The sequence below is a fragment of the Spathaspora passalidarum genome (genome assembly GCF_000223485.1).
Source record: "Spathaspora passalidarum NRRL Y-27907 unplaced genomic scaffold SPAPAscaffold_4, whole genome shotgun sequence".
Taxonomy (NCBI): domain Eukaryota; kingdom Fungi; phylum Ascomycota; class Pichiomycetes; order Serinales; family Debaryomycetaceae; genus Spathaspora; species Spathaspora passalidarum.
The window spans coordinates 582,712-596,599 of NW_006767428.1; the positions used below are offsets into that span (position 1 = coordinate 582,712).

The 13,888-nt window shown below is 39.6% G+C and overlaps 7 protein-coding genes across 7 annotated transcripts; 3 read left to right on the forward strand and 4 right to left on the reverse strand. All coding sequences in view use genetic code 12, as the record gives it.

The window, feature by feature from the left end:
• Positions 1-236: 236 nt before the first annotated feature.
• YIC1 (family 31 glycoside hydrolase) lies at positions 237-5,572 on the forward strand (the record flags this gene model as incomplete). The annotated part of the gene is made up of 1 exon (XM_007375364.1): positions 237-5,572. The coding sequence occupies one exon, from the start codon at positions 237-239 to the stop codon at positions 2,706-2,708; it is 2,472 nt and encodes an 823-aa protein (XP_007375426.1).
• On the reverse strand, positions 3,103-3,447 carry SPAPADRAFT_61233 (uncharacterized protein; the record flags this gene model as incomplete). Its single annotated transcript, XM_007375365.1, has 1 exon — positions 3,103-3,447. One exon carries the CDS (start codon positions 3,445-3,447, stop codon positions 3,103-3,105), a length of 345 nt encoding a protein of 114 aa, XP_007375427.1.
• On the reverse strand, positions 4,020-5,546 carry TNA1 (Tna1p; the record flags this gene model as incomplete). Its single annotated transcript, XM_007375366.1, has 1 exon — positions 4,020-5,546. One exon carries the CDS (start codon positions 5,544-5,546, stop codon positions 4,020-4,022), a length of 1,527 nt encoding a protein of 508 aa, XP_007375428.1.
• A 2,364-nt stretch (positions 5,573-7,936) lies between the features above and the next one.
• Positions 7,937-10,737, forward strand: RPS5 (40S ribosomal protein uS7; the record flags this gene model as incomplete). The annotated part of the gene is made up of 1 exon (XM_007375367.1): positions 7,937-10,737. One exon carries the CDS (start codon positions 7,964-7,966, stop codon positions 8,639-8,641), a length of 678 nt encoding a protein of 225 aa, XP_007375429.1.
• On the reverse strand, positions 8,870-10,660 carry SPAPADRAFT_139022 (uncharacterized protein; the record flags this gene model as incomplete). The annotated part of the gene is made up of 1 exon (XM_007375368.1): positions 8,870-10,660. The coding sequence occupies one exon, from the start codon at positions 10,658-10,660 to the stop codon at positions 8,870-8,872; it is 1,791 nt and encodes a 596-aa protein (XP_007375430.1).
• A 637-nt stretch (positions 10,738-11,374) lies between the features above and the next one.
• Positions 11,375-13,297, reverse strand: SPAPADRAFT_50743 (MCT family MFS transporter; the record flags this gene model as incomplete). The annotated part of the gene is made up of 1 exon (XM_007375369.1): positions 11,375-13,297. One exon carries the CDS (start codon positions 13,295-13,297, stop codon positions 11,375-11,377), a length of 1,923 nt encoding a protein of 640 aa, XP_007375431.1.
• A 196-nt stretch (positions 13,298-13,493) lies between these two features.
• On the forward strand, positions 13,494-13,824 carry SPAPADRAFT_61239 (uncharacterized protein; the record flags this gene model as incomplete). Its single annotated transcript, XM_007375370.1, has 2 exons — positions 13,494-13,557; positions 13,604-13,824. The coding sequence occupies 2 exons, from the start codon at positions 13,494-13,496 to the stop codon at positions 13,822-13,824; spliced, it is 285 nt and encodes a 94-aa protein (XP_007375432.1).
• Between the last annotated feature and the right edge of the window lie 64 nt (positions 13,825-13,888).

The window sequence follows — 13,888 nt, forward strand, 5'->3', positions numbered from 1 at the left end:
ATGTCGTTCTTCCCCACCTTTCCATCGGGACAATTCCAACGTACTATGCAACGGTATATGCAAATTTCGGCACAACTCAAAAAATCAATCGGGATTTATCATGCCCCTCCTTTGTTTGATCATAATGCCACCATTAACCATATCTCAACACCGCCATAGACTGGATAATACTTAAGTGCTAGCATTTCTTGAAAATAATTGATAGTTTTCTTTCAAACTACATACAAAATTCTACAATGGAACACTATTCAATTGATCGTCACGTTGAGTCAGACACTCGTTTCTCCCGCGGGATGTGGGAGTTGAAACAAGGTGTGAGGATCGACTGGGCATTGGAAAACTTGAAGTCGGTGGTTTCTGATGGAGAAATCTACTCTCTTGCTGCTACAAGACGCATCAATAACCGGGGTGACACTTTGAACTGCCCTACTATTTCCACAATTGTGTCTTCTCCAAGGGAGGGAATTGTCGGTGTTGAATCATACCATCATGTTTCTACATACAAGAACAACAAGGAGCCCAAATTTTTGAAATACTCAGACGAAAAGCTGCTGTACAGGGCAAATGTTGTCACTAGCGAGGATGAATCAGTCAACACCTTATATGCTGGTGCTAGTACTGCTGCTGAAATAACGTCCAAACCATTTGCAATTGACTTCAAGGGCAAGGACAAGGTGTTGACCAAGTTGGGATACAAGTCGATTGGGTTTGTTAGGGACACCAGATTCGAAAAGCAGGGTGCTACTGCAGATAAAGCTACGACGTATATGACAGTGCAGCTTCACTTATCTGTTGGCGAGAAGCTCTTTGGATTGGGAGAAAAGTTTGGTCCATTTGTTAAGAATGGTCAACGAGTTGAAGTCTGGAATGAAGATGGTGGTACTTCCTCCGAGTGGGGATATAAGTCTATCCCCTTCTACCTTTCCAACCGTGGCTATGGTGTCTTTGTTGATTCTCCTTCAAATGTGGTGTTTGAACTTCAATCAGAGAGAACTACCCGAGTTAATATCACTGTCCAAGGTGAAGGTATCAAATACTACATTATCCATGGTCCTGATCCTAAAACTATTTTACAAAGGTATACTGATCTTACTGGGAAGCCGGCCTTGCCTCCAGCATGGACTTTTGGATTATGGTTAACCACGTCATTCACGACAAACTACGACATTGACACCGTCAGTTCATTCATCCAGGGGATGAAAGACAGAAACATCCCCTTGGGAACATTCCACTTTGATTGTTTCTGGATGAAGGGGTTCCAATGGTGTGATTTTGAATTTGACCCAGAATACTTCCCCGATGCTAAGAAGTCAATTGCTGAATTGAAAAAGAAGTTCGGGGTGAAGATATGTGTGTGGATTAACTCCTACATTGGTCAAGAATCAAAGTTATTTGCTGAAGCTGACGACAAGGGGTACTTGATTAGATACGTTCCCCAGGTCAACAATGGTGCTTCGTACCAGACTGATTTGTGGCAGGCTGGTATGGGGATTGTTGATTTCACCAACCCAGATGCATGCAAATGGTACCAATCCCATCTTGAGAAGTTGATAGATATGGGAGTTGACAGTTTCAAAACTGATTTCGGAGAACGAATCCCCATCAAGGACATTCGCTATCACGATGGATCTGACCCTGTAGCCATGCATAACTACTATACCTTGCTCTACAACAAATTAGTGTTTGAAACCCTTGAACTGAAACTTGGCAAGAATGAAGCTTGTTTATTTGCCCGGAGTGCTACTACTGGTGGGCAACAGTATCCTGTACACTGGGGTGGTGATTGTGAATCAACCTTTGAAGCTATGGCAGAAACACTTAGAGGTGGGTTGAGTCTTTGTCTTTCTGGGTTTGGGTTCTGGTCTCATGACATCGGGGGATTTGAAGGTGATCCTAACCCAGCTATTTATAAGAGATGGTGTGCTTTTGGATTGTTGAGTTCTCATTCAAGACTCCATGGAAGTACATCGTACCGAGTTCCTTGGAACTTTGATGATGAAGCTAGTGTGGTGTTGAGTAAATTTACCAAATTGAAGTTATCCTTGATGCCATACCTTTATAAGTTTGCTATTGAAGCTCACAAGACTGGTATTCCCGTAATGAGAGCTTTAATGTTAGAGTATCCCCACGATCCAACTGCTGTGACTGCTGATACCGAATATTTCCTTGGTGATTCCTTGTTGGTAGCCCCTGTTTTTACTGGTGATGATGGTAATGTGACATACTATGTACCTAAAGGTGATTGGTATGGTTGGTTAGATGGCGAGGTGAGATCAACCACTTCAGGAGAATGGTTTGATGAAGTTCATGATTACAAATCACTTCCATTATTAGTTAGACCAAATTCTATCATTGTTACTGCTGGTCCGTATGCTAATCACAAGAGTACCGTCTACGATTGGAATAAAGAGTTTATGGTTAACATTTATGACGTTACCGAAGCTGGTGCCGTTACTGAAATCCCAGATCCAGAAACACCAGATGAACTTGCTGCTAAGGTTATTGCTAAGAAGTCCCAGGAACACCATATCGACATTAAAGTTGAAGGTAAGTTTTCTAAGCCTTACTATGTCAAGGTGTTGGACAGCAATGACAAAGAATTGTCAGTTGTTAAAGGTGATGGTAAGATTCTGGGCAAAGATGAATTGGGCAACACTATCGTAGAAGTATCTAGTGACAACATTGTGTTGAAATCTTTATTCAATTAGTCCTTTTATATAGATTTAATCAATATTATTTTAAACTACTACATACATAAATAATGCAACGATATTTATTGAAACAACGACATAATTGAAAAGAGGAAACCATTAATAGAACACATCTCAAGCTGAGTTGCCCGTAAGTGTATCAACAAAAGCAGGTCAAAAAAAAAAATCAACAATCTATCACACTGAGATTTGCTCTATCAATGTATACACCACACACCTGAACAAACATGCAAATTAGACAGACCCGTAATGTAGTAGTCGAATTGAAATAGAAAAAAAAAAAATAAAACACTTAACCATAACCCACTGCCAAAGCACAGCGGCACTTTTTGTTCACACACACATACACACAGCCCCGGCAAACTCGGAGCATACACACTGGACGACTAGTTTAAAAGATGGCATCCAAGGTACAACAAATACATAATGCTGCCAAACAGGCCATTAAACAACTTTCATTGCCTGATTTAGTTTGTTGTTGGACGTACATGGGTTGTTGGGGTGCCTGTTGATAGTACCCTTGGGGTGGTGGTGCATAGCCTTGTTGAGGAGCATATCCCTGTTGTGGTTGATAATAACCTTGTGGAGGTGGAGCACCGTATCCTGGTTGTTGATTGTACCCTCTATCTTGTGTTTGTGGGGCATAACTTGGTTGAGCTTGTGGCACGTAACCGTCGTTGCCCTGAGCCCAGCTTGGAGGAGCACCAGTTGGTGGATTGTATTCTTGTTTAGACATGGTATAAGTATTAATTCAAAGATAAGTTGTACAAAAGAAGAAGATTCGTTATTTACGACGATTGATGAACTTCCAATGGTAAAATACTTTGCGAGATTTATGCTTGACCCACATTTCCTTCAGCCTGGTTTTTGTTTTAGTTTTAGTTTTTTTTTTCCCATGACAACAAAAGGGCTGTTCAGGAACAACCTGTAAACGAAATACGGAAACTGCAAAACTATTTTTGTGATCTCCTCCCTCGTAATTAATCGCAATTCCGCAATTTACGTTTACAATACATAGGTACCCAACCTCTTTGGCATTTACAAGTTGTCAGAAAGGATAGCTACTTCACAATACCATATTTTCAAGTCTACCAATTTACAAACTGTAAACATCTATAGTTAGAACCAATCATAAGGGCATTTCTTCAAAGCATACCAAAGTGGCTGTGCAGGATCATGCCTACGGTTTGCAGCCCGAGATTCGTGACAGAAAAAGTGGCCATGCCAGCAATTACTAAATTATTCGTAAATTATTATCTATTCTCATACGTCATAAGCTATTTTCGTTTTTTTTTTTTGCTTCTTCTACTAATACAAATATTTAAAGCTTGGGTTTCTATCACCGGCATTAATTTGTTCTCGTTGTTCCATGGCTGCAAATTCCTGTTTGTATGCATCAGTCTGCTTGATCTTGTTCATTCTCATACAAGCGTAGAAGTAACCAAGAGAGCACATGATCGAGAAACAAACAGCAGCAATACAAGTAGCTAAACCAGGCTTGTAAACTGGCGCATCCTTGGCTAAAAAGATAAATGTAGCAATGATACCACCAATGTTCCCAAATCCAATTTGCCAGGCGGTACCGACTGACTTTCTAATATGAGAACCGTTATTCAAAGCAGCCCAACAGACAACTAATGGCATGGCAGTATATAACCCTGATGCAGTAAGGAAACAACCAGCATAACGCACTCTAGGAGCAGTGGTAGCACCTAAAACCATAGCAAGACCAGCAATGGCAATGACACACGAGGCAATGGCAAATGGCAATCTCTTTTGGAATCTATCCGAAGCAAATGCAGTAATATTGATCAAACCGAAAGCACAAAGCCATGGGTAGACGGAATGCTGTTGAGCGTCAACGGCAGTGTAACCCATTTGGTTAATAATAGTGGCAGCAAAGTAAGCATACCCGTAAGAAGGAATAATCAACCCAAAGTAGGATAATGCAGGCAACCAGATCAACCAATCCTTGAAACATTTCAACACATCCTTTAATTTGTTTTTGATTTCAAATGCGGAAGATGTACCAGACAAAATTTCCAACTTTTTCTTTAAAAACTCACGTTCATTTGCATTCAAGAATCGGGCTTGTTCTGGGAAATCAGCAATTAAAAAGAACAAGATAACTGCGCACCCACAAGTGACAATACCTTCAATGATGAAAATCCATCTCCAACTGGATAACCCATGGACTCCATCCAAGTCATGGATTTTATATGCAATGGCACCGGAGGCAGCACCCGATAATGCCGTACACGAAAAGAAGGCCGAGAATCTTCTTTGCGATTCACTCTTGGAGTAATAAGTAGACAATAAATAGAAAATGGATGGGAATGTAGAAGCTTCAGTAACCCCAATCAAAAAACGACAAGCAACTAACCCACCGAAATTTTGAACAAATCCCATACCAATGGATAAGACACCAAACAACAAAACTAAAATAGATAACCAGATGTGTGGACGAACAAATTTGATGGTATAATTTGCAGCAACTTCAAAAAACACATATGGTACAAAAAATACAGTTAAGGCAGTATTGTATTGGTTCCCCACCAACCCTAATTCTGTACTTAAACCATAAAGATTAGCATTGGAGATGTTGACACGATCTAAAAATGAAAGGAAATATAAAAGACAAAATGGTGGAACGACCCAAAGATCAATTTTCCACATGAGTTTCTTTTGATTTATACCAAGGTCTTGAGCTAATTGCTCAACTTGTTCTTCTGGCGACGACTTGTCGAGTGATTCAGTGCTGATGAAATACTCTGGATCTTTAATGATATCCGGCGATCCTTGCTTTTCAGGAGTATTGCTATTTATGGAGGACATGTTTGATAATTATAAAGTGAAGTAGCAACTGAAAAATCTGAAAAAAAAAAATGGAATTTGGACATATTTATATGAGTGTGCGTGTGTGGAGAGTTGATGACTATTACTTCTATGACTAACTCCACTAGCTGTGTAATTCCGCAAATCCTTTGTGTCATAGGGTTGCATTGTTCATTACCTCCGGTTTAGGCGCCGTCTTGCGGGGTCCCATATAAACAATGCAAACTCTTATCAATCACGTTTTCAAGCAATGAAATGCTTTTTTCGTGCCTTTCGGAATGAACTTGCATACACTTACATTGCGTTCTGATTATGTTTGTCACCTACATGCATATCCGCTGGCAAACCATGACTCAGTAACTTGCTAGCCGTTCTCCGCATTAGATTGTTGATTATATTAGCCCTTTTAGCAATTAATTACTAATTAATTGATTAGCAAATCTGGCACGGCATTTCTGGAATATTTTTTAAGTTTTCCTTCTTGGCGGCTACAACCCCATTGTCATTTTTTCGCAGGCGGGATTTGGGAATTTTGTTTATCCGGAGTTCCAACTGTGAATCCCGATCTCGCTATTGTTCTAAGGGCTAGATCATTCAATCCGGGCCGCTTTGATTCATTGTTCAAATTACGAATTGACATATCGGGTTTATGAACCAATTGATCTAGTTGCGCTTGTATCTGGATCGGTGCGTCGGCTTATTGGATCGTAAAGTGTCCAGTTATCGCCCTGTAAGTGGGGTATTCGGTTTTCGCACAGGAGTATTCGGCTATCGCGGCAAGTATTCAGTTTTCTTAGTGTGGTGCTAAGTTTTACCACTGGAAAATTCCGAGTAGCTGACACACGCCACATGTGCATTGACTAATCCAATTGAATACTCGCTATTCAATGTGTAACTTAATATCTAAATATCATACAAACAAAGAAAATGCTTATACCTATCAATAACTATAAGCCTCTATGATGTTTCAAAGTTATAAAAGCCACGATTGTATTCTAGTATACTCACTTCAATAATTTGAGACAAATAAATATGTGTTAATGGGTTTACAAACCTATTATTGTCAGGTTAGAAACCTAGAATTACTGCAAGTTGAGGTAAGTACTATTTCTATAGACTGATGAACCTGTGACTATAGTCTGATCTACATGCGATAATGGTTTTTCGTGTGTATCAACCTCCTGCTGAGCTTTTAGCATTCAAATCAGATAACCACATGTCACTTGAATTAACACATAAATAGTATCTAATGAAAGCTATACCTTGTATCTTTTAAACAAGAATATCAATCAGCAATATTGTAACGCTGTAAGCGCTAGAATGGAGATGATTATGTTTCGTATACTTTGTCCAAAAACCGCATTTTGAGCTGGGTCGAAGTGGGCTGGGCTCCGTAACCACCGGATTTTATGTACAATTTTGGTGGATTGTTCGGATTCAATATACGAATATTCGGTTATATGCTCGGGTATTCAGTTTTCCGCTGGAGTGTTCCGTTTTGTAGCGGAGTGATCAGTCTTCTGCTGGAATGTTCAATTCTCCGGATTGTGATATCCAGTTATTCACTGGAGTATTCGGTTTCACACTACCACATTCAGCTACAAAATTGGAATACACAGTAAATCATACAGCTGTTATTTGTCTAAGCATAGCTATGCATATTGCCTCTCTATTGCTATACATGTTCAAGCAGTGGGTTTTGCAAGCAATAAATATCGGAGCTACCATTCTCACAATTACACACCGTGCCAGACATTACATTTCCTAATTGGGCTGATGAGGTAAATTCTGAGATAAAAATTTTTGCTGCATTACATGCAGGGAAGTGAAGGGAGATCAACAAATTGCAAAATGAAAACTGGGACAGCAGGGGTAGAATGGACCAGCAATACAAACTTCTATGGTCTAATACAAGAAGTATACACCAGTTGCGATTCCTTCAGATACATTTCTGCCTATTGGAGTCTATATTTGTAAGAAATACTCTTTGTAGAACTTCATTTACAGCGTAAATTGGTTATTAATAGGTAATTTATAACCCTATACACTCTTATATGTATCTACTAACAATTAAAACAGTAGTGGTAGTCATTATACTGATTATTACTGTATTTAATCCACTTATCGCTACTAAATAATAACATTATTGAAGTTTATTGGTAATGCTTGAATTCAAGGATGATGCACGTGACAATAATTAGGGTTAGGTATTCCCTAAATCGGTAAACATGCTGAAATGTTCAGTACATAAGGTGCGAAAATCATATTTTCCAGCACGGATTTTCCGGGTAACTGGTGAAAAATTTACGCGAAAAAAAGCTTCGATTCCTCTCACCAAATGTAAAGAAAAAAAACTAAAAAAATTTATACCAACCTCTTCTTAGTCTTAAGCAGTAACCACTCCAGTACTATACAAGATGTCTGACGTTGAAGAACAATACGAAGAACAACCTCAAGAAGTCGTTCAAGAAGAATTACAATTAGTTGAATTAGCTACTCCTATTCCAACTGAAGTTCAAGAAGCTCAAAGAGAAGTTAAGTTATTCAACAAGTGGTCTTTTGATGATGTTGAAGTCAACGATGTTTCCTTAGTTGACTACATCCAAATCAGATCCCCAGTCTTTGTTTCCCACACTGCTGGTAAATACGCTTCCAAGAGATTCAGAAAGGCTCAATGTCCTATTGTTGAAAGATTAACCAACTCTTTAATGATGAACGGTAGAAACAACGGTAAGAAGTTGAAGGCTGTCAGAATCGTCAAGCACGCTTTGGAAATCATCAACGTTTTAACTGAACAAAACCCAATCCAAGTTTTAGTTGACGCCATTGTTAACTCTGGTGCTAGAGAAGATTCCACCAGAATTGGTTCTTCCGGTACCGTCAGAAGACAAGCTGTTGATGTCTCTCCATTGAGAAGAGTCAACCAAGCTATTGCTTTATTGACCATCGGTGCCAGAGAAGCTTCTTTCAGAAACATCAAGACCATTGCTGAATGTTTAGCTGAAGAATTGATCAACGCTGCCAAGGGTTCTTCTACTTCTTACGCCATCAAGAAGAAGGATGAATTGGAAAGAGTTGCCAAGTCTAACCGTTAAGGGAATATATTTGTTGCGTATATTTTATTTCATTTATATTTCATTAATCACACATACATAAATATATATTAGGATGGGGTTCCATGTGTACTTTAATAACGTTGTGTTTTAGAAACCGGTCTAATGTATAGTCTAAAAAAAAGTAATACATATTTACAAAGTTAATGATATCTGTAGTATTAAGTCTAATAAATGAGAAAGAAATAAATAATTCTATGCAAAGTTGGTTTATATTCTTATAGGGTACACCACTCTCAAGAAAAAGCCCGTGGCTGTTCCTTGTAACAAGCGGTTGTACCTATCCATTCTGTCAACCAAGACCTCTTCTTCTTCGTTGTCATCGTCGTCTCCTCTATCTTCCCCTTCTAACAGTTCCGAAGTTTGTTCGGATTTCAAGTACCCAGCAACTCCCTTGATCTCGTTCAATCTCAGTTCCGAAGCTTCTAATCTTCTCGACAAAAGTCTCTGGACAAGAAACTCTCTTATGAACAAAAGTAATATGAAGCAAGCTATGAAACATGTCCCAGCAAAGATTTGTGTGTGTAAGTATGGTCTATATCCACCTGTAACCAAGGCCAATGCAATAACTTCAGCAACAAGACAGAAAGGTGCAACCACAAAATTGACCCCGGACCAACCAGCAGGAAGTTTCTCAAGGTTATCTTCTAGGACATCTGCAAGTAAAGGTTGTGCCATTGAAGAACCTACCCCGATAACGAGACCAATCAAAACACTGAATGCGATTAATGCTCCGTAACTGGTAGCATTGATCCAAAAAGCATACAACAAAATTGCATTGACCAAACACAATATTCCTGTAAAGTTTGACCGGCCAACTTTATCAGCAATAAGCCCCATACAAGGACGACCAACCGTTTGTGCTGCATTCATTACTGATGTTAATACGGAACCTTGTTGGTGAGTTAATCCAATCAGGGTAGCGAATGACGACAAGGAAAATAACATCAATGTATATCCAGTAAGGGCAATAGCAAACCAAAAGGCAAGAAGGCAAATTCCTTTATTTTTGAAAACGGAAACGTCAAACACAAGCTTGAAATTTCTCTTGATAAACTCTGGACTTAATCCTTCCTTTAAAGGTGTCCGTTTCTGGTTTCTTGGCTTCAAGATAATCACCACAATTAAAGATGCAAATAATGTTACAAACCCAACCATTCTTAATGCCCATCTTTGATCCCCAGTTTGTTCAATGACTTGGTTGATACTCAAGCAGAAAACCAAACCACCTAGCCCTGCACCAGAGACGACAATACCCATGGAGGTAGCCTTGCGCTCAAGGAACCATGTGGGCAAGACCAACGTCATGGGAATGAAAATCAACACAAATGAAACACCAACTACCACCCCCTGAGTTAAATATAATTGCCAAAATTTTGTTGCAAACGATGCTAATATGTATGCTGCGGTTTGGAGAAAGACTCCAATGAGACAAACCAATTTGAAGCCAAGCATCTTATATAGCAATGCTCCAAATGGAGATAACATGTTTGCCAAACACATAACTGTACCACCAACCAAGGCATAATCATATTCAGATGTTCCTGGGAAGGTGTTATCCGATAAATAAAAGTTTAAAAACACCCCAAACCCAGCACTGGCACCCCAAGTGGAGAAGGAAGCCAACATCCCACAAAATGCCATTAACCATGCAATACCCTTATCTAAAGGAGGACCATCGTCTATTTCTTCGTCTTCCAGTATACTTTCTATCACTTCAGTGCCTTGTTCTTTATTATTCTTGCCTGACTCTAAGTCAACAGTTGATCTAGGTCTAGTGTGAGTACGGACCAAATCCAACTGACTGGCCAAAATGTATTCAGGATCCCCTCTTTCTCGATATTGTTCTCGTTCAGCTTCGTCTAGTTGAAGGTCGTCTCGAATACCCGTTATAATTCGGGTAAGTTCACTTTGGTTTGAGCGCATTCGACTTAGTGAGGCACGGCTTGACCTTGAAGTGGTCAAATGGAGTGGGGTAATTCTATGAAGGTCTTCCGACATCATAGATTCACTTCTTTTTCCTAACGAACGAACTTCTTCATCAGACAGTGACATAGCTAACTAATGTCTTTGCTTGTAAAAACGAGGGAACTTCCTCTCGAGATTTCTAGAATAACGAGGCATTATAACTCTATTTATATGTCTTTGCGCTTAGTAATATTTCTATTTCCAGAAATATTTTCTCGATGCAGCCACGGAATTAAGTACCCGCCAACGATTTACTAAAGAATGATAAAAAAAAGATTATATGTCGAGAAATGCCCAGAAATGACTCATGGGGGGTATGACCGGGGTATGAAGGGAGTTCTCAAGGTTTCAGATCAGCATTATCATCGCTCAGAGTTAATGATAATCCTGTTTGTTAAGCATCTCCGACTCGCTTAGTCTTTGACTTCGTTAGCAACTATGCCATCTATAAAATAAACCTCGGAACGTCTGTCCGACAGTTACTCCGCGCCATAGTTCGCGATCCATGACACAATTTAGTCATTTTTAATCGAGGGGAAGGTTGTCGGAGACAATAGGAACAGATCTCTGTTGCAATCGGGGTAAAAGGTTGACTGAACCTCGAAAGGAACCAACCTTTGTATATCGGTTTCACTTCCCGTCGCTGCATATTTATGTATGTTTTGGTTATAACAAAATAAACTAAAATTGAAAAACTTGCTATATAAAAATACAAACTATTAAATCGTATAGATCGGGGTGCTTGTTCTAGACTCTGATTGGGTACACCATTCTCATGAGGTATGCCAGAACGTTTCTTTCCAACAAACGATTATATCTTTCGATTCTATCACGTAGTATTTCCTCTTCCAACAACTTATCGCTCTCTTCAAAGGCACTGGCCTTTAAATAACCAGCAGCCGTGGTTGGTCTGATATCTTTCAATTGCTGTTGGGCAGCAGCAAGTCTCTTCTTTAACACGTTGGAAATCAAGTGTTCCCGAACGGGGAAAATTAAAAAGACACATGCTAAGAATCCGGCACCAGCAAAGATTTGTGTGTTCAAGTATGGTCTAGCGTTATTTTCTCTAACTAACGATAAAGCAATCACTTGAGTGACAAGCACGGCTGGGGACACAAACATGTTCAAACCTGACCAACCAGCAGGTAACAATTCTAAATGGTCTTCGAGAATATCAGCGCATAATGGTTGTGATAAACAAGTACCAAACCCAATAATCATCCCAGATAAAACACTGAATGCAATCAAGGAGCCGTAACTGGAAGCATTAATCCAGAATGCATACATCAAAATTGTACTTATACCACCGACAATTGCAGCTGTGTTGGCACGACCAATTCTATCTGCCACGGCCCCGATCAAAGGACGACCAACAACTTGGAATCCATTAAGGATGGCAGTAAGACTTGACCCTTGGTGTGGGGTTAACCCAACCAGAATAGCATATGAAGACAAGGAGAAGATCATCAATGTGTAACCCATAAGTGAAATAGCATACCATAAAACAAGGAAAATCAATCCGACATTGTTGAAAACTCTAAAGTCAAACACAATCTTGACGGTATCTTTAATGAATGTTGCCGATAATGATTCTTTCAAGGTGATTTTTTGCTTGCGTCTATGTTTCATACCAAAGGCACAAATGATAGTTGCGACCAACACAACAAACCCCACCATTCTAAGAGCCCATCTAAACCCACCTGTATCCTCAATGACTTTATTAATGGAAAGGGCAAACACCACACCTCCTAATCCAGTACCGGAAACACAAATACCAAATGCAGTAGCTCTTCTAGTTTTAAACCATTCAGGAAGCACCAATGAAGCCGGGATGTATACAAGGACAAACCCAAGCCCCACAAGCAAACCCTGGGTCAAATAAAGTTGCCAAATCTTGGTGGCAAATGACCCAAGCATATATCCCAATGTTTGTAAAATGATAGCCACAAAAAGGGTAAGTCTAAACCCAAGGACTTTAAGAATAAGGGCAGCCACGGCTGATAATGAATGGCCCAAGAATTTAACAAGACTTCCAATCAAGGCAAAATCATACTTGGTAGCTCCCGGGAACACATTATTGTTTAAATAAAATCCAAGGAAAACACCGTACCCAGCATTGGCACCCCAAGTACTGAATGCAGCCAACATGGAACAAAAGGCAACGAACCATGCAAACCCTTTATCCTGAGGTGGAAGACCTTCTTCTTCTATTTCTTCTTCTTCTTCGACTTTTTCTATTTCTTCTAAAACCTCAGCACTAGGTGGGGCACCAGCTTCAAGCAGTTCCCTTGACTTTCTCTTTTTTAAGCTACGTATGGTGGCCTTGTCTAATTCTGCTGATAAGATGGAAGCAGCGCGACCACGTTCTGCGTATCTTGCCCGTGTTTCCTCATCAGCATCTAATAACCTATCATCACGAATGGCACTAATCACAGACGACACTTGGGAAATACCAGTTAAATTTGACAATCTTGAAAGTGATCCTGAACTCCTTTGGGAATTGAATGATGTGATTGAGTATCTACGTGGTGGTCTTGATTCCGATTCTTCATGATTGGTCAATGGTTCAACATATTCTGATCCTGAATTTTCACTGGAATCGTCCTTTTTGGAGGATATCGAATTTCGAGGTGAAATTGATGAACTTGAATCTTGTGGTAACTCGGACATGCTAATATTATGTATTTATTATTTTGGTTGTAGCAAATGCTACTCTGTATATGATTAGTCAATTGATGTACTGAATAATATTTCCTACGGAAAAGCAAAATCTGAAAAAAGAGGAAATCCACGGCTATATATGTGCAAATACGCGAATGCCATCAAGATTGCCAAGCGAAGCGATGAGTAATAATAGTATTATATAATGACTGAAACTTTTAAAGTTTGCAACCGTGACTTGTTTGATTTTTGTCTTGGATATTTTTTCGGTCTTGGCTTCGTCAGGTGAGTTTTTCCTACACTATTTCCCAATAGGGCAATTGGTTACTAGGTTGCAACAAAAAAATATTAGTCCTTTTGATCACTTATACTCCTCTCGGTTACGCCCCTTGCCCCAAACTCACCCCACCTGGAGAAAGATCTTTCCATTTGTATTAAATTTTTACTCCGTGCTATTGTTTGCATCTGTTCTTTGCGTATCTATTGTCAAGGTGACTTCATCTTACTTGCATCGATTTGGAGATTGTGAGTCATGACTCGGATACAGAGGCTTTGAATCAAGTTGAAACATATGACTACTACACCCCCCCCCCGATATCT